Source organism: Jaculus jaculus, chromosome 17, assembly GCF_020740685.1.
Source record: "Jaculus jaculus isolate mJacJac1 chromosome 17, mJacJac1.mat.Y.cur, whole genome shotgun sequence".
In the NCBI taxonomy this organism is placed as follows: Eukaryota; Metazoa; Chordata; class Mammalia; order Rodentia; family Dipodidae; genus Jaculus; species Jaculus jaculus.
In genome coordinates this window covers 32,660,708-32,683,865 of record NC_059118.1, presented here as the reverse complement: position 1 = coordinate 32,683,865, position 23,158 = coordinate 32,660,708, and the positions used below count along the sequence as shown (strand labels likewise).

General features: G+C 44.7%; 1 protein-coding gene across 1 annotated transcript in view; it reads right to left on the bottom strand.

Moving 5' to 3' along the window:
• Positions 1–14,120: 14,120 nt before the first annotated feature.
• Positions 14,121–23,158, bottom strand: part of Zbtb38 (zinc finger and BTB domain containing 38) — a 101,577-nt gene continuing 92,539 nt past the window's right edge. Inside the window, exon 6 of the mRNA XM_004663585.3 lies at positions 14,121–20,400. Within this exon, the coding sequence (XP_004663642.3) occupies positions 16,837–20,400 (3,564 nt within the window). The 3' untranslated portion in view covers positions 14,121–16,836. The remainder of the gene's footprint in view (positions 20,401–23,158) is intronic.

Sequence of the window (23,158 nt, the reverse complement as noted above, 5' to 3'; positions counted from 1 at the left end):
GTCTGGAGTTCGTTTGCAGAGGCTGGAAGCCCTGGCGCGCCCATTCTCTCTCTCTCCCTCTATCTGTCTTTCTCTCTGTGTCTGTTGCTCTCAAATAAATAAATAAAAAATTTTAAAAAAATAAACAACAAAAAAATTAAAGATACCATAGTGCTGAAAAGAAGTGACAGAGTGTTCAGTACTGAAACATCTCTATCACACCTAACAAGGCTCAGGGTCCCTTGCGGAAGAGGTGGTAGGAAGAAAGTAAGCGCCAAAGGAAGGTAGGCCTCCCTACAAAATGCGCTCTTCCAGACTCACAATGGCCTGGATACCCGTGACCTTGCATTGCCTGGCACAACATACACAAGGCCATCATAACAGGAGGAAAAGATGATGACATCAAAATAAAAGAGAGAGTGGTCGGGAAGGGGAGGGGATATGATGGAGAGTGGAGTTGTGAAGGGGAAAATAAGGGGGGGTTATCATGGTTTATTGTCTATAATAAGGAAGTTGTTAATAAAAATATCTATTTTTTTTTTAAAAAAGCTGGAGGCTGTAGCGTGAGCACCTGTAATCTCAGTGTGCCTATGGCGACAAGGGCAGTAGAGACAAGAGAATCATCTGGAAGTTCATGGGGCAGTTAGTCTGGCAAATGGAGTGGTGAACAATGAGAGACCCTGCTTCAAACAAGGCGAAAGGCAAGGACTGACCTCCAAAGCGTCCTCTGTCCTCCGCAAGTGTGCTGTGACGTGTGACACCTGCATCCACATACACGAGCATGCCCACAATGCACACACAACCCAAAAGAAGAAATGAAGAGAATATGTTATTTTACTGAGTCCTTGGATCCAGCTTTGCTCAAAGCCCACGATGGCTCTGGGCCACTTAACATCAGGATTAGCTCGGAGATGTGCCACTTAGATAGCCTGTCACTGTTTAAATGTTGTACACTAATGTGTACAAAACTAGATGGTGAAGGTTGATTAATGGATATAGCCTCTTGAGTAAATGTGAGCTACCTGTGGCCTTATATAGCATATTTCTTCATAGTGAATTTTGTTTTCAAGGTAGGATTCCTCTCTAACCCAGGCTGACCTGGAATTCACTATGTAGTCTCAGGCTGACTTTGAACTCACAGTGATCCTACTACCTCAGCCTCCCAACTGCTGGAACTGAAGGCATGCGCCACCATGCCCAGCAAAGAGAGGAAAGAATGGCCACACCAGAGCCTCTAGTGCTACAAACAAACTCCAGACAAGTGCCACTTTGTGCTTCTGTCTTTATGTGGGTATTTGGAGACAGAACTCAGGTTGTTATGTTTTATTGGCAAGTGCCTTAATCACTGCCAGTTTTGAAAATAAATATTTTATTCATTTATTTATTTATTTATAAGGAATAGGTGGGTGGAGAATGGGTGCATCAGGGCCTCCAAGCCACTGCAAATGAACTTTAGATGCAGACGTTACTTTTTGCATCTGTACTTATATGGGCACTGAGGAACTGAACCTGGATTGTTAGGCATTATAGGCAAGTGCCTTAACTGCTGAGCCAATTATGCAGCCCAAAATTTCATTAAAAAAAAAAAAATTTTGAGGTAGGGTCTCACTCTAGCTCTGGCTGACCTGGAATTCACTATGTAGTCTCAGGGTGGCCTCAAACTCATGGTGATCCTCCTACTTCTGCCTCCCAAGTGCTGGGATTCAAGATGAGTGCCACCATGCCCTGCTGCCATTTTTTAAAAAATAAACTTATGTGTTCTTTTTTCACAATTTCTATTAGCATTTTCCATGATTATAAAAAATATCCCATGGTAATACCCTCCCTCCTCCTGGCACTTTCTCCTTGGAAATTCCATTCTCCATCATATTACCTCCCCATCTCAATCATTGTAGTTACATATATACAATACCAACCTATTAAGTACCCTCCTCCCTTCCTTTCTCTTCCCTTTTATGTGTTCTTTTTTAAAAATTATTTATTTATGAGAGTGAGAGAGAGATAGAAAGGCAAATAGAAAGAATGGGCCCACCAGGGCCTCCTGTCACTGCAAAGGAACTACAGATGCATGTGCCACTTTGTGCACCTGGCTCATGTACACACTGGGGAACCAACCCTGGGTTCTTAGGCTTTGCATGCAAGCGCCTTAACTGCTAAGACATCTCTCCTGCCCCAAATTGCCAATTTTATACAAGTGGTAGTGTTGTGGCTCTGTCCACACCAGCATTATTACACATTCTTGAGTAATTTGTTGGGCTTTGATGTTGCACTGGTTCTGATGTCACTAGGCCGCAGTAATTTCAATCTGTATTTGGTCTGTCACTGAAACCTCACACAGGACTGTATCTTCTCTCCTTATGGTAAACAATGGGGCTTGTCTCTGGCAACTGAGAAAGTCCGGACTCAGCAATGTGCTTCCTACTCACTCAGCCACCCACTACCTGACCCTGATTTCAGGTTCTGAAAGTGAGAATGCTGAATAAGAAATTGAGGTGTGGTTTCTGACGGGAATTTAGGTGCATTCCCCATAAAAATAGGAATGGATTCAGCAGGAAAACCCACAGCTATTTGCCACACTGAGTAGACATTTTTTTTGTTTTGTTTTGCTGCTTTTTTTTTTTTTTTTTTCCTGAGGTAGGGTCTTTAGCCCAGGCTGACCTGGAATTCACCATGAGTTCTGGCCTTGAATTCATGGTGATCCTCCTACCTCAGCCTCCCACGTGCTGGGATTAAAGGCCTGAATCAGCATGCCTGGCTTAGCATGGATTCTTAGACATTCCGGAGGCAAATGACTCGTGTGAGCAGCTGGAAGCGGCGTGACGAGCTGGGTTGCCCGGGATGTGCTTTGGAGAACTGAGAGCTGAGGTTGTCCTTGTGAACAGACTGAAGGGCTGTAGATGGGTCTGTGGTTACTACCTCTATTCTTTTTTTTTTTGTTTTTATTTATTTTATTTATTTATTTGAGAGTGAAGAGAGAGAAAGAGGTAGAGAGAGAGAGAGAGAATGGGCACACCAGGACTTCCAGCCACTGCAAACGAACTCCAGATGTGTGTGTTCCCTTGTGCATCTGGCTAACATGGGTCCTGGGGAATCGAGCCTTGAACGGGGTCCTTAGGCTTCACAGGCAAGCATTTAACCTCTAAGCCATCTCTCCAGCCCACCACCTCTATTCTTGTAGCTCATGCTTGCACAGCCAGGGTACAGATTTCTGTGCAGCCTGCCTGCTTCTCATTGCTTAGAAAGTTGACAGTCCCAGGAGTTGCTAAAGACTTAAGTCTTTTGTTTTTCTCACATGTACATAGTACGTGTAGCGTGCTGTATACTCATGAATGTGCTGATGCAATGCCCCATGAGCTTGCCATAGCATAGAAGCTGGAGAAGGACAATTGTCTCTGTTCCCCCCTGGAACTGAGGTTACAAACGTGTGTGGTCACATCCAGCTCTTTGTGTGGGCTCTGGATATTTGAGCTCCAGTGGTCTCAGCGGCCTCTGACACCCTCATGCTTTCATGGAAAATGCACCGAATTGCCGAGTCCAACTTAGGACTTAGTCTCCTGTTAATGGCTACTCCCCCACACGCCCTTCTGAAGAGACTTCCCATTAGGATGAGATCAATCGTCCATCCTGGTTTGTCCAGTACCGTGTATCAGTTTTAGTGCTTGAGCAAGTTTTTATAAGGTGACCCCCATAAACTCATGTGTCCCGAATGCCTGCTCCCTAGCTGGTGGCAAGTTGGGAGTAAGAGCCTTGCTAGAGGACGTGTGTTGTTAGGGGTGGCGTGGTGGCTTGATTTGGGTGTTCCCCATAAACTTAGGTGTTCTGAAGGCTAGGTTCCCAGCTAATGGAGATTTGGAACCTAACACCTCCTGAAGAGAGTGTTGGGGGCAGGCTTATGGGTGTTATAGCCAGTGTCCCCTTGCCAGTGTTTGGCACACTCTCCTGTTACTATGGGCCATCTTATGTTGGCCAGGGGGTGATGTCCACCGTCTGCTGGATCATGTCGTCATTTTCCCTGCCAGCATGGAGCCTGTACGCCAAAATAAATGTCTTTCTTCCCACAAGCTGCTCTGGGTTGGGTGATCTCTGCCAGCGATGTGAACCTGACTGCAACAGGTGGACTTGGGGTTCACTAACCCCTTGCTTGCCAGTGTCCGTCAGCTCACTCTCCTGCTACTGTCGTCCACCTGCTGAGGTGGGGGGACTGTCCAGCTTCCGCTCTACCATCTTTTCCTGCCACCATCGAGGTTCTCCTTGAGACTGTAAGCCAAAACAAGTACTTTCTTCCCCCTGGCTGCTTTTGGTCAGGCGCTTCCTACCAGCAACGTGGAGGTAACCACAACAGGGTTGAAAGGCCGGCATGTTGGGAGAAGCCTCGGGGCTGGGCACATCAAGGTGGACAATCACCCGAGCGTCTGGCAGGTGTCTCGCCTTGACACACCAGGCAAGCTGCGAGGACAGCGCTGAAGAGGCGGGCTCGGGGCCCCACGCCACTGGCGCACCTGCCTGACAGCACAGGCTTTGTGAATGAAGGTGGATTTCCCATAAAGCAGCAGCGAGGGCCTGTGCAAAGCCGAGCAGAAGTAGGAGGGGCAGCGTCACACGGCCGTGCAAGGTAGAGGCTCTCGAAGAAGGTGCTAAGAAATGATCTCATATGGATGGAGGAGGGTGGGAATGGACACGTCAACATGGCTAGGAGCTGCTTCACAAGACTTTGTATGAAGAAGCTCCAGGAGTGGAATGGGGACATGACTCAACAGTTAAAGGCAATTACTTGCTAAGCCTGCAGGCCCAGGTTCAGTTCCCTAGTAGCCATTTAAAACCACAAGCACAAAGTGGCACATGCGTCTGGAGTTCATTTGTAGGAGCAAGAGGCCCTGGTATGCACATGTTCTCTCTCTATCCCTCCCTCCCTTTCTCTCTGTCCCTATAAATAGATAATAAACAAATACATATTTTAAAAAGCAATGCCAGGAGTTTGGGGGGATGGTGACAGCCATCCCTGCTTCACCCACAACACTTACAGGGATAAGTATACAGGTGAAAGCCTGCATATGATGTGTCTAAATGGTTAAAGGTTATGAATCAGACTAAAAGTTCTTAGTTAAATGTTGTATTCTCCTACACCCTGTATCATGTTGTGAGGGATTGGAAGAGAATGCAGACACTCAGAGGTGAATCAGCCTGTCTGGCAACCCCTTACTGCTGATATGAAGGGCTTAAGCTGTGACAAGTTATTTGTTTGCCCTTCTATGAGAGGAGTCAGGATGTGTGTAAGGTAACTGATGACCCAGGCTAGGGTATTCTACAGCGGGGACAGCGAAGGAACTTGGAATTCTCAGATCTGGACTCTCTAGTCCAAGTCTTGGGCTCCCCCATGTTTGATTTTTTTGAGTGGGAATTTTATTTGACTCATCTTCAAATATAGGTGTTCTTGGGGATTCTGGCTTCTTTCTCATATAAGCCTTATAAGGGCTATCTTGCCTTACCAATTTCAATGATTCTAAAACTGAAAGATGACCCTTCTTCCTCCCTTAGCTCTTCCCTCCCATATTCAACCCAACACGAGATCCGCTGATTTTACCTCGTAATTATCTCTCAGCTCCCCTCCTTTCTCCCTATCTTCACTGCACACTTACAAACTAAGTCTATCACCTCCAGCCTGCATCACCACAAAAGCTTTCTGGCACGTGACTTACCTCTGTTTCTGGCCCCTACAATCCTCCAAGGTACTCTGTACATTTCAGCCACAGTGACTTTCTTGTAATATAAGCAAGCACCTTTAACCGCTGAGCATCTTCCTGGCCCTGTTTTGTTGTAATACAAGATTGACTATAATGTCTCTTCTTGGAGAGAGAGTGAGAGTTTACCATACAATATATACATGTATGAAAGCTTAAAAAAGTAAAAGAAGGGCTGAGGAAATGGCTTAGTGGTTAAGGTGTTTGCCTGTGAAGGCTAATGACCCCGGTTTGATTCCCCAGGATCCACATAAGCCAGATGCACAAGGGGGCTCATGTGTTGAGTTCATTTGCAGTGACTGGAGGCCCTGGTGTGCCTATTCTCTCTTTCTCTCTATCTGCCTTTCTCTCTCTCTCAAATAAATAAATAAAAAAAAATATTTTTAAAAAAAAGTAAAAGAAAAAAAAAGCCTTTTGTCCTAACCTGCTTGAAACCATTAATTGGCATTGTCTTGTCTCCCTCTCATCTCTTCTCTCATTCTTTCTGTTTCTCTCTTTTTTCCCTCTACTTTCCCTCCCTACTCCTTCTCCCTCCCTCCCTTCTTTTCTTTTTGTGCAGGGGATTGAACCCAGGGTCTCACACATGATAGACAAGGACCCTCTCACTGAGCCACATCCCAGCCTCACTGGCTTTCTCTTGCTCTTAGTATAAGATCCAAGTCCTCATGACCTCAAAGCAAGCATCTTCATGCTACGGCCCCTGTCTTCTAGTGTGATCTTTAGTCCATTTCTCCTGCTTTCTGGCCATTACTTGCCTCCAATACATTGGGTTCTGACCTAATGTCCGACTTTCACACATGCAGCTCCCTCTGCCTTAAACCTTTTCAGCTGTTACTCATCTTTCAGATCTCAGCTCAAAAGTGACTTCTTCAAGGTCAGTTTTCCTTGAACTTCCATCCTAGGTCATATTAACCCATTAGATGTACTTGCAGCACCAACAGGGCTCTTCTTCACAGCACTTAACAGTGGTTGTAGTTACCTTTTGTGTTTCCCACTAGATTATAAAGGACTATGTCTTCTGCCTTCACCTCATGTACCCACTCTAATATGTTTTCTTTTTTCTTTCTGCTGCTGAGGAATAAAGGAATAAGCCCAGATCCCTGCACGTGCAGGCAAGTGCTCTAGCACTGAGCTAAATCCGGAACCTCCAATAGCCCCCCGCCCAAGGTAGGGTCTCACTCTAGCCCAGGCTGACCTGGAATTCACTACATAGTCTCAGGGTGGCCTCAAACTCACAGTGATCCTCCTACCTCTGACTCCTTTGTGCTGCGATTAAAGGCGTGTGCCACCACGCCTGGTTTCCAATATGTTTTGAATGAATGAAAAACAATTCTTAAGTCCTCACCTGAATGAAGTTCATCCCTTCTTCTAAGTTTTTATTTCTTAGCAACTCCATCTTTCCAATTGCCCAGGCTTAAGACTTAGAGCCCTCATTGATTCCTCTCTTTTTCTCACCTTCTGATACCTAAGCACCAGCCAAACCTATCTAATCTATCTTTGAAATACCTGCAATGTCTTAGTCAGATATTCTATGCTTTGTAATGGAAGAATATAGCTCCGAAGCATTCGTGTTACTTCCTACACGGTGAATGACTTAATCTCTTTAACACTAACTTGAAAAGGGAAAAAGGAGAGGGAACCTATAGATTATGAGACAGATGGATCAAATTATACTATGGGGGCTGGAGGGATGACTTAGTGGTTAAGGCATTTGCCTGCAAAGACAAATGACCCAGGTTCTATTCCCCAGGACCCACATTAATCAGATGCATTAGGGGGTGCACACACCTGCAATTTGTTTGCAGTGGCTGGAGGCCCTGGTGCACCCATTCTCTCTCTCCCTCATTCTCTGTCAAATAAATAAATAATAATTTAAAAAATTGTACTATGGACCTTTACTGGATTCTGACTCAAATTAAAAACAACATAATCAGAAATTTTAGCTAAGAAAGTAGGAATAATTTTTTTTCAAGGTAGGGTTTCTCTTTAGCCCTCAGTCTGGCCCTCAGTCTATAGTCCCAAACTGGCCTTAATCTCATGACAATCCTCCTACCTCTGCCTTCCAAGTGCTGGGATTAAAGGCACCATGCCAGCTATTATTTTTTTTAATTTTATTTACTTGAAAGAAAAGAGAGAGAGAGAGAGAGAGAGAATATGGACATGCCAGGTCCCTTCAGCTGCTGCAAACAAACTCCAGACACATATGCTACCTTGTACATCTGGCTCACATGGATTCTGAGGAATCAAACCTGGGTTCTTTGGTTTTGCATGCAAGCACCTTAACCACTAAGCCATCCCTCCAGTCCCTAACTATTAATTTTTAAGGTGTGATATTCTGGTTGTATTTAAATGTTTACTTTAAAAATTAAAGGTAGAATGAACTGTTTATCTTTTGGTTTTCAGAGACAGGATCTCACTCTGTAGCCCAGGTTGTTCTTGAACTCACAGTGATCCTCCTGCCACAGATTCCTTAGTGCTGGGATTGCAGGTGTGAGCCACCACGCCCAGTGAAAAGGCTGACTCTCTAAGGGTGAATGTAGTGACATATATGCATATGAGATGATGTCTAGGATCTGCTCCAAAATAATGCGGAGGGAGGTCGGGGGAGTGTGTGGCTCAGATGTGAGTGGTCAGGAACTGTTGATGTAGGATGATGGGGCACATGAAGCTGCATCTTAAATTTCCATGTAAGGTTTGCAGACACGGCTCAGTGGTTAAGGTGCTTGCCTGTAAAGCCTGACGACCTGGGTTCAATTCCCCAGTACCCACATAAATCCAGGTGCACAAAGTGGCACATGCATTTGGAAAACATTTATAGTGGCTAGGGGCCCTGGCGTACCCATTCTCTCTCCCTTCTCTCTGCTTGCAAAGAAATAAATTACTTAAAAAAAAATTCCAGGGCTGGAGAGATGGCTTAGTGGTTAAGTACTTGCCTGTGAAGGCTAAGGACCCCGGTTCGAGGCTCAATTCCCCAGGACCCACATTAGCCAGATGCACAAGGGGGCACACGTGTCTGGAGTTCGTTTGCAGAGGCTGGAAGCCCTGGCGCACCCATTCTCTCTCTGTATCTGCCTCTTTCTCTCTCTGTGTCTGTTGCTGTCAAATAAATAAATAAAACAAAAAATTTTTTAAAAAAATTCCACATTAAACTATGTAAAAACAAGGCTGGCTGGATGGCTTAGTGGTTAAGTGTGCTTCCTGTGCAAGCAGGAGAATCTTAGGGAGCCTGAAACACCTGAATTTGACTCTCTAGAACCCATGTACACAGCTGGGCATGGCCACGCATACATGCATACCTGTCACCCCAGTACAAAGAATTGCCTGGTTTGTGGAAAAACAGCAAGCTCCAGTATCTGTAAGAGACTCCAACTCAAACAAGAATGGTGAACGAGGGCTGGAGAGCTGGTTTAGTGTAAGGCACTTGCCTGCATAGCCAAAGGGCCCAGGTTTGACTCCCCAGGACCCACATAAGCTATATGCACAAGATGGTGCATGCGTCTGGAGTTTGTTTGTAGTGGTTAGAGGCCCTGATGTGCCCATTCTTTTTCTCTCTCCACCTCTTTCTCTCAAATAAATAAATAAAAATTAAAATAAACTTAAAAAATAAAGAATGGTGAAAGAGTAATGGAGAAGGACACTCCATGCTCAAAGACGTAAAAACACATATCCAATTGTGACCTATTGTATTTCCACTCTGTTCTTACATTTTCTACTTCCATCCTTTCCCAAGCCATTACCACTGCCCACTCATCCCACCATAGCTTCCCATCTGCTCTCCCAGCTTCTAGCCTCACCCTGCAGTGACACTTCTTCATTAAATGGTGTCATATTAGTTCCCCTTCTGGGTGAGCCCTCCGTGGGGGACTCATCTTGTTTGGACCTTGTGGTAACTCTCAGACTTCATCACCTGCTACTGGGCTCCTCCTCAGCTCCTCCACTGCCCTGTGTATCAGAAGTTCAACACTGTGGTAAGGCCCACAGGGCTCTGCTGCATGTCCTCTGCTGGTCAAGGCTCATCCCAACCCAGTGGGACAGTCAACATTCACTTGTGGCTCCTTCGTGTTAATCATACCAAGCTGGACCTGGCTCCTCTAGAGAAGACCTCACTCCATACTTCTCACTGCCCTGGTGCTGGGCCCTTGAGAGCTCAGCACTGATTCCTAATCCTCTGTGGCCTTGTCAGCCTCCTTCTCTCTAGACCCAAGCCCCTTGAATAAGCAGCTGCTTGTGTCTCTGTGGCTCAAGCCTCAATAAAATGGCTAACACTCAAAATTCAGCAATTAAAACTTTTTTGTTTACATGCGTGTTTGCAGATGTGTTTGTGTGTGCACCAGGGTCTCTTGCCCCTCCAAATGAATGCCAGATACATTTGCCACTTTTTGCATCTGCCTTTATGTGGGTACTGGGGAACTAAATGCAAGCGGATAACCTTTGCCAGCAAGACCTTTAACCACTGAGCAATCTCCCCAGCCACTCCCCAAATTAAGCATATTTTTTTTAAAGTCTGCATGTTGGTACCCACACATGCAATCATAGCACTCAGGAGGCAGAGGCAGGATGGAGTATATAATGAGACTATAGTTCAAAAAGAAAAAAGAAAAGAAAAGAAAGGAAGAAAGAAAGAAAGAAAAGAAGGAGAGCGGGTTGTGGTGGCACGCACCTTTAGTCCCCATACTCAGCACGCGGGAGGCAGAGGCAGGAGGGTTGCTGTGAGACCAGCCTGGGTCTGGGGCTACAGAGTGATTTCCAGGTCAGCCTGGGCGAGAGTGAGACCTTACTTTGTAAAAAAAGAAAAGGAAAAACAAAATGCCCTAACTCAATAAAATCTTTACTCTCCATTCTTGTTATTGGAAGCATTTTTCTCTAAGAAGTTAAGGAAGCACAAATACATGGATTTTGGAGACAGATAGTCCTAGGTTAGGATTCTGGTCCTGTCTAGCTGTAGGAATTTCTCAGCAACTACAAAATGTGGGCAATGGGGTCCACTTCAGGGCAGGGGGTTGATAATGAAGACCTTGGTAAAGAGATTTCCACATGCCTGGGACTCAATACATGGACTTTGCTTCCCGTGAGAACAGAAAACTCCCAAGAGAGTATTCCACTCTCCGATGTATCATATAGCTTCAGGCCTATCCCCAGCCCAATTTTCAGAGGCATTTAATGTTTATTATTTCATCTTTTAAATATCATAGTCTATTTGAGTCCTAAGCATGCTTGCAAGTAGCTTCCGTGACATATAAACAAGGAAGCAGAACTACACTGAGTGCCGTCTGTGTGGCTCAGCTGTGACACAGCTCGCACATGAACAGTAAGAGAGGAGGGTGATTAAAACCAGGGATAGGGCTGGAGAGCTGGCTTAGCGGTTAAGCGCTTGCCTGTGAAGCCTAAGGACCCCGGTTCGAGGCTCAGTTCCCCAGGTCCCACGTTAGCCAGGTGCACAAAGGAGTGCACGTGTCTGGAGTTCGTTTGCAGTGGCTGGAGGCCCTGGCGCTCCCATTCTCTCTCCCTCTCTCTATCTGCCTCTTTCTCTCTCTGCCTGTCACTCTCAAATAAATAAATAAAAATTTAAAAAATTATTTAAAAAAACAGGGGTATATGAGAAGGCCACATGGCAACTGACTACTTTGTAAACTAATTACAAATATACTTATGGCTTGGGAGATACTTTCAGATCTGAAGTTCCTGTCCCAGCACCCATGTAAATGCTGGGTGCGTGTGGGAGCTCACCTGGAATCCCAGGCTCTGAGGCACAGACAGGCTCCCCACAATGAGCTGGTTCATCCGACTAGTCAAATGGGAAAGCTCTGGGTTCAAGTGAGAGGTCCTGCTTCAGCCATTGAAGTGGAGAGTGATAGAGGAAGACATCTGAGGTCAACCTGTGGTCTGTACGTGCATGCATGTGCTCATATGTGTCCACACTACATCATATATATGAAAATTTGGTATCTGATGTGGGTAGACAATGTTGCTCCTAGAAGCCATAGGTCACCAAATACCCCAGTTCCATAGGGAGTGGGATACCTCCCTATGAGTTATTGGTCACTAAGGCCCCTCAAACTGTAAGGTTATTTCCATTCCTCTTTATTTTTGTGGTTTTTTTTTTCAAGGTAGGGTCTCACTCTACCCAGGCTGACCTGGAATCCACTATGTAGTCTCAGGTGGCCTTGAACTCACAGTGGTCCTCCTCTTCCCCTCGAGTGTTGGGATTAAAGGCATGTGCCACCATGTCTGGCTTTTGTCTTTTTTTTTTTTTTGTCTATTGGCTTTTCTCCATTACTTAGCTGCCCATCAGAATTAGGTGGTAAGACCATATTACTGAAGACACCACATGCTTTGGTTGCAGGACACAGAGAAATCAAGCTGGAACTGAATGAAAAGCTTCCTGGCCAGCTTTCTTAGTGCTGGAAGGCACCATGCAGCCTTCTGGGGAAGAAGCATCAACAGTCTTACACTGTGCTACAGACATACTAGGCAAGATGTGCTCACTAGAGCAACAGTGGCTTGACTTCTGACTGGATTTGAAACCCCTTCTCCAGGAGGAAATTCATTCCTGGTCCTGGAAGCCTTATCAAAAGCCCATGGCTGGGGAGGTCATAGGTAATAGAGGCTAAGCAACTACTGTTCCTTTGCTAACCAGCTGCCATGTCAAACTGCCTTCTAAGTATCTGTGACCATGGTGCAACTTTCAGCCTTGCAGAGAGCAATGAACACTGCCGGGACTTATAACTGGTCAAAGAGCTGAGAATAAGTGACTGTTGAGTGCTCAGCCCTAAATGGCCTGTATATATCAGCCCCTCCAAAACTCAGAGACCCCTGTGGAAGACGGTTTCACATAATCTGTGGTTACCTGCATAAAATTGGGCCAGACAACATTCTGTCGTGGATAGGGAAAGGGCTCACGAGGCCTCACTCCTCCGTGAGGAACTGTTGGTAAGCTAGTGGTTACTAGGGCAGTGGGTGACACTTTCTTCCAGGTCCCACGTTAGCCAGATGCACAAGGGGGCGCACACGTCTGGAGTTCGTTTGCAGAGGCTGGAAGCCCTGGTGCACCCATTCTCTCTCTTTCCCTCTATCTGTCTTTCTCTCTGTGTCTGTCGCTCTCAAATAAATAAATAAAAAATGAACAAAAAATATTTTTAAGAAATGTTATTAAATTAATGCCACCATGTAAATGAAACGAATCTTGTGACTAAGTTGAGTTTCTTGTAAGCATATGTGTACACTAGCAAACCCATCGATGATTAAGCTTTGTGCTAATATGTATGTCCAAGGTGGGGGGGGAGGAAGCACATTACTTCAAAATATGAAGAGATCTAAGAGTTAGTTGCAAATATTTTGGTGGTTCTAAGTATAACCACAAAGTTATTGTGAATGTGAGCTGGACTACATGATTCTCTTTCAGTGAGTAGAATGTGGTGAAGTGATCCTTTGTGACTTCCAAGGGTAAGAAACAAAAAGGGGCTGGAGCGATGGCTTTGAGGTTAAGGCATTTGCCTGCAAAGCCAAAGGATCGCAGTTTGATTTCCAGGACTCAAGGGGGCACATGCATCTGGAGTTTCTTTGCAGTGTCTGGAGGCCCTGGCGTGCCCATCCTCTCTGTCTCTCTCTTCCTCAAATAAATAAATTTTTAAAAAAAGAAATAAAAAAAGGGGCCAGGTATGGTGGCACATGCCTTTGACCCCAGGCAGAGGTAGGAGAATAGCTACGAGTTCGAGGTCAGCTTGACTACACAGTGAATTCCAGATCATCCTGGGCAGCTAGAATGAGTCACCTGACTTGAAAAACAAAACAAAACAAACAAAAAAACAAACAAACAAACAAAGCAGTTTTTTTTTCCCTCAAAAAACCCAAGTCTTATCCCATTTAACCTATGCTGACCTCAGTCTCTGTTGGAGAATCTGAATCTGTTCTTTTCCAGAAGGCAGTCAGGACCAAGGAGATGACCCTCCCCTCACACAGCAGACAGGGCCCAGGTGCAACCACAGAGGAACCGGTGAGCTGAGCAAGAGCGCTGCTTTAACGGTGATCCTGTCACCTAATCCGAGAGAGGGATGCAAGCACTGAGGCACGCAGAATGTACCGCAGCAGAAACCCAGAAGCTGCTGAGAGCTCAGCACTCCCGCCACGTGTCAGGGGATTTTGCAAAGGAGGGGGTGGGAAGATTGCAAGAGCCGCAGAGTGGAAGGACTGTCCAGAGGCACTGCCCTGTCCCCTACACTGACTGACCACTGCTCTCACAGCTCATAACCTACAGCCCCATGGTGAATACCAGCGACCCCACTGAGAAGGGCCCTCAGCACACTGCGGGCAGGGAGGACAGAAAGGATGGACACATGTGTCCATTCAAGGTTTCTATGTATGAAAAAACAAAACAAGCTTTACAACATTTCAAAGGAGACTTAATGTAGGAATAAGCTATTTTAATCAAGCAAAACAAATTTATATTCATTATTTCTAAAAATAAAATTAGACTTTTCCAACTCTTAACATCTGCATTTAATATCTTCTAATCAAAATACAGATGCTAAAACAGCAAATTACAATATGTCTTGTACAGCATACATTATGTTCACTGTTTACACTTACTTTAATTCTACTTGGTCGTTATGTACTCAATGCATACTTAAACACCACTCATAACATTTTCACAATCAACAAAAAAGTGACCAGTTGTCTTAGACGGCTCTGCTATAAATTGTAGAGAATATACAGAATTACAAAGTCAAGTATTTTTTATCAAAATATACACCCCTCCCTGAAACTAACACAAGCTATCAACATTTTAAATGAATAATACAATTATAGAAAATATTTGTAAAATTATTTTTTCATGTATAAATATTCTGCCATATTTACTTTGGTCTAGAATTATCAGCATACAAGTCCACTTATAAAATATCCACATATAGGGGCTGGGAGACATGTAATTTTATATTTGTTGTTAAAATAACTAAAATCTGTAACTGATTGCTTTATAATCCTAACTGAGATAAAACAAATTAGTGGATCACAGGATTGCTTATTCAATATTCTAATTATTCATTGAAACGTGATTTTCATAAGCCCTTTGTGACTATATCCTTAACAAAACCCAAGTGGATGGTGCCGGTGTACATATATACAACATACAAAATAAAGTTGAATTTACTTGCATTTTCCCATTTTCCTCTACTATATAATACTGTATGCAAGTGAAAGTAGATAAACAAAAGATAAATGTAGATACAATATTGGGGTTACTTACAGCAAAGTACTACAGTATAAAAAGGTGAACTTGAATCATGTCCTTTTCCAGATGTTCAAATGTTTTCTTGCCCATCCAAATCCATACTAAGTCTTCTCCATAGAGACATCACAATTCTTTCAATTCTGGAGTCCTTTGAGCTACTTCTTCATAAAGATAACCTTCCAACCTTGGATTTCCACTTATCAAATCCAATGAACACGAATGGCTACTGGCCACCCTTGAACTCAGTTCTCAATTTGGCTCATACTGGTGATGAAAGGGTAGAAATGTAGTCTCCCTCCCTCCTATTCTGGAAGTTTTAAAAGTGACAAGCATGAGCTCCAGCTTTCCAGAAACCTAGTCCACGTGAAAGAATGTCCTGTAGAGCAATGGTTTTTGAGGGCAATGTTGATCGTATGGGTCAGTGTAAAAGAACATTTAAAAACTGAGATGGGGTTTTACAAAGGAACTAGATGTCTGCAAACATGAAGACAAACCATCTGGCTTTGAGGATGTGTTTCTGAGTCATGTAAGTAAGGGACAGAGCCTCATCACTTCACTTCCTATCTCCCTACCCCTCACAAGCCAAGCCACTGTTTGAGGCAAGGAAGCTCATTACTTCCCCCAGCCCTCTCCATCATTAATGTGTGAGGGGGCCCATTATCCTTTTATTTAATACTAGTATGTACTCGTGGGCTGTGTAATCTCCCAGAAGGCTCATGGTTGAGGGATTAGATTTTCTGTCACATTCAAACGCCTGGGAATTCATCACCACAGGTGTGTCTTGCTTTCAGTGTCCTGCACATGCCAAGGTGGAATGGGGGATGTCGGTTTACTTGACTCCAACATCCATGGCCGTGGGAAGACTGGAAGACTGCAGAGAGTTTCGGAAGAATTTGACCCTTCTTAATTCTCTGAGATGAGGCCACTGCAAAGTGTTATACGGCAGCACAGGTAAGTTCTGGGAAGGAGTCCCCCACAGATAAGGCATGACCTAGGTTTTCGGTGACTTGTATAGACCAGTTCTACTAACAGCACAGCCATACTCTAAGAGAACAGCAAAGCATTCCGCCTAGAGGGATACACATGCTTCTAAGTCAGATTCAAAATGCTTCTTGCTGAGTTTTACACCAGCCCTCATTATCTGCAGATCTATTGCTCATTATTATTATTCTCTACAAGGGATATGAACAGTTAAAAGGTATCGTACTTTACATACATATTTTACAAGGTTTACACTACAGAAAAGTAGTTCTAGGTAATGTACGAGTGTCCTACTGTAGGTTACTCATTGCAATTTTTCAGTTATACTGTTAAGTATTTTATATGTATCCATTAATTTAAACAAAGATTAATAGTGCAGAAACCGGATGGGAATAAATACTGTCATAACTCATTTACCATTAGACATATATCGAAGATGCCATCTCATGATATCTGACCCTTCTTTTCTCCAGTGACTAAAGACAGCTCAGCAGCCAGTTCCCATTAGCATTTACTAGCAAGCTTTAAATTAGGCTAAAACTGTTCAACTGTTTTATTTCCACTGGTAGAAATACCACAGCTAAGAACTTCATTAGCTTTCACAAGATATTTGGGATATTGGAGGATTCAGCTGTTTTGTTTTGTGCACTCTACATGAAGTGTATGGAAACAAACAAACAAACCCAAAGTAGATATCAGGATCCTTTTTCTGGAGTTTTTTACAAATGATACTTTAAAAACAACAACAATAACAACAACAACAAAAAAAAACCCCAAGAAACATTTCACTCCTTCATGACTGTATGTGAACAAAACAAAACAAAACATATAAGACAACTAAAAAAAAATCCCACAAATCTACCTTTTGAAAGATTTTTTTTCCCTAACTACTGTCACTCCAAGGATATTTTAAACAATGGTTTGTATGTTATCCTTTTGGTCATTGTCTTCTGAATTGATGTAATGTTGGTTCTCTGAGGGACTTGAACTTTCCTGGCACGTGTCACCTGTTTTTTCCTGCTTACTTGAGTTTTTGAATAAGTGTTTCTTTTGGTGCATTCCGAGGGCAGCGGCTGTTTTGCAGATTTTGGGGCACTGGAAGCAAGCGAAGCCTTTCCCGTCATGCTCTCGGACATGCCTCCGCTCATGATTTCTTTTTGTGGAAAGATACAAAAATCCCTGAAAGCAGAACTGACAGTGGTAACGCTTCTCACCAGTGTGGATTCTCTCGTGGATTTTGAGCGTCTCGTTCAACGTGAAGGCTTTGTTGCAATACTGACAGATGAACTCCTTCACCCCCAGGTGAATGCGCTCGTGTTTCTGTAAGTTTCCTTGCACCGAGAAGCACCGCCCACAGGTCTTGCACTGGTACGGCTTCTCTCCAGTGTGACATCTCATGTGCATTTTCAGCGTGGAAGGGCTCTGGAATTGCTTGGCGCAGAGCTCGCAGGTGTAAGGCTTGGAAGTGAGATGCTGGTGAGGCTTGTCTTGGTTTTCAGCCCCTGACGCTTTATCCCCGTCGCAGAGTTCACACTGCAACTTGGGCATCTCTTTATTTTCTTCTTCCTCGAAGGCCCTGTCTGGAGGCGGCTTCTCCGCAGCACAGTCCAGCTCCGCTGGGTACTTGCGACGACCGCTCGGGCTTCTGCTCTCATGCTCTTTCCTCCAGCTGACTTTCCTCATCTTTCTCAACTGTCTGGATTTCTTCTTGGGCTTATAGTTGTAGTAAGGGCGCCATGGCTTGTCCGTGGAATCCTGGTCACTTGCATCATCAAACACTTCGCTCATCTCCACACACTCAGACTGGCAGAGCCCAAGGGGGTTGTCTCCCTGGGCTTCGGGCTTGCCCTCCTGGGGCAGTGTCGCCTCCTCCGCTTGATGCTTGGGTCTTCTCCCTCTTTTGTAAAACAATTTAGAACCAAGGATATGCCTTTTCACAATGGCTTCATTCCCTATTTTCACTGTTATTTGGCAGAGGGGTGCAACACTGCTGTTTGTGGAGGTTCCAGGCAGAGCAGGTTTTGCAATGTAAGTTTCAATTTTACTGGTTTCCTCAACAATATTAGTGGTTTTGCCCGGTGACACTCCAGAGTCGGCAGCATGTTTTGACTCCTCCGGCATTTCTCCCTTGTTACAAGAAGCCGCTTTCTTTTTCTCTTTAAGGCTTTTGGGTCTGCTTGCAAGTTTACCCACTTTGTCTGCCTCAGGCTTGATGTCCTCTTTCAGCGACTGGCTGGCAGCAGGCTCGGAAGGGGCTTTGTGGTTGCTGCTGGTCAGGGGAGCGATGGCTTTGCTGTGCGTGATCACTGATGAAAACTGACTGCTGTGCACAATGACCGAGGGAGCCGGGCCACTGTAGCTGATCACAGAGGCGGAGTTCTCACCGCTGTTACTCAAAGATGAAACAGGTGCATCCCTTGCCCCGGGGCTGGAGCTGACAGCATTTTCAGTGGAAGAAGCTGACACTTTAGTTGAATAAACATTATTTCCACGATCCATTTTCAATGCCTCCTTTCTCCATTTGGTACCCTCTGCGTGTCGCATGCTGGCGGAAGTGGGTACGTCCTGACAGGCAGATGTTTCCATTGGGATAGCTGGACTGTTGGTCAAGGTATTTCTCCTGTCTTGGAAATTCAGTGTGGTAGTCAATTCAGAGCTCTGTGCGTTCTGAACAACAAAAGGAGACTCAATCATTTGACTGTTTTCTTGAGCACTTTCATAAGAATTTCGGTAGCTCTTATAAGGCGCTCTTTTGCATTTCATAGGCAGCAGCCTATAAAGTTTATATGGATAGACAGAAGGCTTCAAGCCCCCATTTGCTGTTTTTTTATTCATGGAAAGTCTGTGATCTATGGCATGAAAAGACTTCTGGTGGTTTTTTAGTATGTAGTAGGTCATGAAAGTTTCAAGACAGAAAATACACTGGTACCGTCTCTCTCCAGTGTGCCAAATCTCATGCCTTGTCCTGTACTCGGCCAGAGCAAACACTTTGTCGCAGTAATGACAAGGGTAAGTTCTTCTCCACGAGTGGACGTTTGCATGTCTTCGGAGGCTGGACAAAGTCACGTAGCTGCGCTTGCACACAACACAGCTGTACAGCGTCTGCCCATTGTCAAACCTAACCATGTGGTCCATGTCCGTCAAGGTGCTTCCAGTACTGGCAAACTCACCAATCCTGTTTTCCGATAATAAGGATTCTGGACCCGTGAAGGAACTTCCATTTTGTCCAATAGTGGGGTAGTTTTCCAAAAAGCGTCGGCTTTCTCCCGGGAGGGGCGTGTGGCTTGACCTCATACAGATCTGTTCGTGCCGATCCAGTCTGTTCAGAGTGGTGAACTGCTTATTGCAATATTTACACACGAAAGGCTCCTGGGTGGGCTTGTGAAGTTGCATGTGGGCACTGAGCAGGGTGCTGCTGTCAAAGGATTTAGAACAACAGCTGCAGTTATAAACAAGAGGTGGAACCTCGGCTGCTGGCGGCCCAGGGACGTCAGAAGGTTGACTTTCATCTTCCCTGGGAAAGTGCACATCTCCTTCCTGGCTGGGAGGTTCTGACTGCGGCAAAACTGCAGCCGGCTGGGGGCTTGTTTCGTGATGAACCTCTGGGCTGGTTACAAGAGGGAGGGGTGCATTTTCCGAGGTTGAATCAGAATCCTGGGGTGTGGAGACCGTTTTTGGCTTTCGGCCTGCTTTTGCTTTTGTAGCAGGAGCCTCACCATTTTCTTTACCTGTCTTATCAGATAAACTGCTATCATGCTCTTGCACAGGCTGCCCCCTGTAAGCATCGGTGGCGGAAGAAACGGCGTACGAGTGCTCAGCGAGCGTGCGCACAGGCTCTACCTCGTGGCAGACCTCAGTCCTCTCCAAGCAGAGGTTGGCTGTTCTCATGGAGTCAGACACTTTTTTGAAACTTGCCCTCAAGTCCAGTGGAGAAAACATGTTGTTACTGTTTTCTGTTTCAATGATGGAAAATGCATTTGTGATCCTTGGCCCATTAGTGATGGCTGGTTCTTCATGCCTTTTTTCATTTTTTTCTTCCTTAACCACACCCTTTTCAGTAATGCAGAATACATAGGGACCTGGGGAATTTGAGAAGTTGCTGTCAGTAAGGTCTTCCAAGAATGATATTCCCAGCTTTTTTCCTGCAGCTGCAAGATCGGTGACGGTTTCCTGTCTCTTGACAACAACAGTGGAGCTGTAGATATAATTAAGTATTTCTGTAAACACTTCGGCTTTGAGATCATCCAGCTCCAGGACGTGGCTGGAAATACAGATTGTATGGCTCCAAAAGATGTTTTTGAAATAAAGGCTTGAAGCAGCCAGGACATTGCTGTGGGCTTTAAATTTGGTGTCTTCCACAATGATAGTGACATCACATAAAATGCCTCGTATGCGCTGCTCATTTAAGATGGAGAGTACTCTGTCACTGTGAAAATCGTCCTTGAGGTCCCTGGAAAGGGACATGACTGTCATCTGCAACAAGAGAGACAAATAGTCAGAGGCCCTTGCATAAGCATCCTTTTATTTCTACATTTGCAACTTCTAAGAGAAGCCTTTTTTCATATTTGAAAATTCAATTTTTTAATCTCATTGTGTTGTTCCTCCCAAGTCCTTGAGTCAACAAACCTTTTTCTCATCCCAGACTGTTTCTCATCCTATTGCTAAGAGCTGAAGTTAAACATCCTCCCAAGACACTTTCCCTTGCCTTCTCCAAAGTTGTAGCCATGTCCACATGTCCAAATATTCTCATTCGAGGCTGTTTCATTGAACTTGTAGAGTTGGGCAGTATCATGGTCCTTCTATGATCCTCCACCCTGTTTTCATTCTGTGGGAGCTGGGCATTGAATCTGGGGCCTCTACATGCTAGGAAAGGGCTCTATAATTCATCCATACCTCTAGACTCACTTATGTTTACAGAGATAACCCTGATTATTGGATGCAAGCTTAATTTATGAGGTGGAAAAGTAATTTCTTCAAAAGAAAGTTCCCCATAAGCAAATGGCTCATTTATTCATATCTCAGAGGAGCAGCAAGCACTGGGCTGTTCTAACTTGGTGCTCTGATGCCCCTCTCTTCATCCTCGCCTGGGTGACTGACCCTGGCTGGCTAGGAGGGGCACCCTGTCTTCTCTGCACTAATGACCTGGTGAGGACTCACCCCATTCCTTGTCTTATCTCCCCCTCATTATTACCAGAATAGACTAGAGGTTTTTAAAAAAATTTTTTAAAAGAATTCTGAGACACTGAAAGCAAACAAAAAGGTGACCAAACACAAAGCCAGGAAAGTATGTTTCTAAGCCTATGATAAATGAGTTCTAAACTAGAACAATGAAAAGGTATGGTGGCACTTGTCCTGGGCTGAGGATCTCACCTCGGCTCTTTTCTATGTATGTTATTCCAGAACATTCGTCAGACTTCTCTACTGCCGTGACAAATACCTATGAGAAATGACTGAATGGAGGAAAGATTTATGGAGCTCATAGGTTCAGAGGTTTTAGTCAATCATGGAGGGAAGCGTGTGGCAGAGAGAAGCAGCTCATGTGATGGTGGCAGGAGGAGGTGGAGAGAGAAACGTGAATGCGAATGCCTGGGTTAACTACCTAGCTTTCTCCTTTCCCCTTCTACTCAAGCCCCCGACCTACATGGGCTGCTCAGGGTGGGTTTCTCCTTACTCCTTGGCAATTTCCTCAGACACACTCATAGGTATGCTTTACAAATCTCTCAACACACACACACACACACACACGCGCGCGCGCGCACACACACACACACACACACACACACACGGCGCATGAGCGAGCACTGGGGGAGAGCTTGTTATTCTCTATAGTAAGTTCTACATTGTGTGCCTGGGAAGGCAGAGCCAAGTGACACCCTAGTGAGGGATAACCAAGGCAGCGCCCTTCACACTTACCCGTAGCAAGAAATGGTGTCTTGAGACACAAATGAACTTGATACATCACCTGAGCACATGTGATACAATTTATTCTGTTCTAATAACTTTCACTTAAAAAAATGCAAAACAGTACCTCACTGTTTCCACGACAGACCGGAATATCACACTTGCAGTTAAAAGTGCAACAAAAACTCTGGTTTTTTCAGGTTGGGTGACTGGGAATTTCCTCTAGTCTCTGTCCAGTACATGCAGGCTCCAGAAAACCACTGAGCTCAATGATACTTCTTTTTTCTATTTTTTTTTTCCTCAAGTAGGGTCTCACTCTGGCTCAGGCTGACCTGGAATTCACTATGTAGTCTCAGGGTGCCCTCGAACTCACAGCGATCCTCCTACCTCGGCCTCCCAAGTGCTGGGCTTAAAGGTGTGCGCCACCATGCCTGGCTACATTTCTTTTTTTTAATTTTTAAAAATACCTTTTATTTATTTACTTGTAAGCCAGAGAGGGAGAGAGATAAAGATTGAGAGAGAGAGAGGGAGAGCACATGCATGCACCAGGACCTCTAGCCTCTACAAATGAACTCCAAATGCATGTGCCACTATGTCCCTTGGCTTACGTGGGTACTGGGAAATTGAACCTGGGTCCTTAGGCTTAGCAGGTAAGCATCTTAACTGCTAAACCATCTCTCCAGCCTTTAAAAAAAATATTTATAAGAGTTATTTTATTGAATTGCATTCCTATTTAAATACTTTATTTATTTATTTATTTGACAGAGAATGAGGGAGACAGAGAGCCTCTAGCCACTGCAAGTGAACTCCAGATGTGTGTGCACCCTTGTGCATCTGGCTAACATGGGTCCTGGAGAATTGAACCTGGGTCCTTTGGCTTTGTAGGCTAAGCCATCCCTCCAGCCCTGCATTCCTATTTATAGAAATAGCCCTCTACAGTTCTAGGAAAGACTAGCGGAAGATTGCAGTTAAAGACAGGGCAAATGAGAGCAAAACTAATGTGAAGTAAAGAAAATATGACAGTGGTCACACCAGAAATCCCAGCTGAGTGGCTACAGCAAGGGATCATAAAAGTTATAAGCTCCCATGGGCTGGAGAGATGGCTTAGCGGTTAAGCACTTGACTGTGAAGCCTAAGGACCCCGGTTCGAGGCTCAATTCCCCAGGATCCACGTTAGCCAGATGCACAAGGGGGCACACACGTCTGGAGTTCGTTTGCAGAGGCTGGAAGCCCTGGCGCGCCCATTCTTAATCTCTCCCTCTATCTGTCTTTCTCTCTGTGTCTGTTGCTCTCAAATAAATAAATAAAAATTTTTTTAAAAAAGTTATAA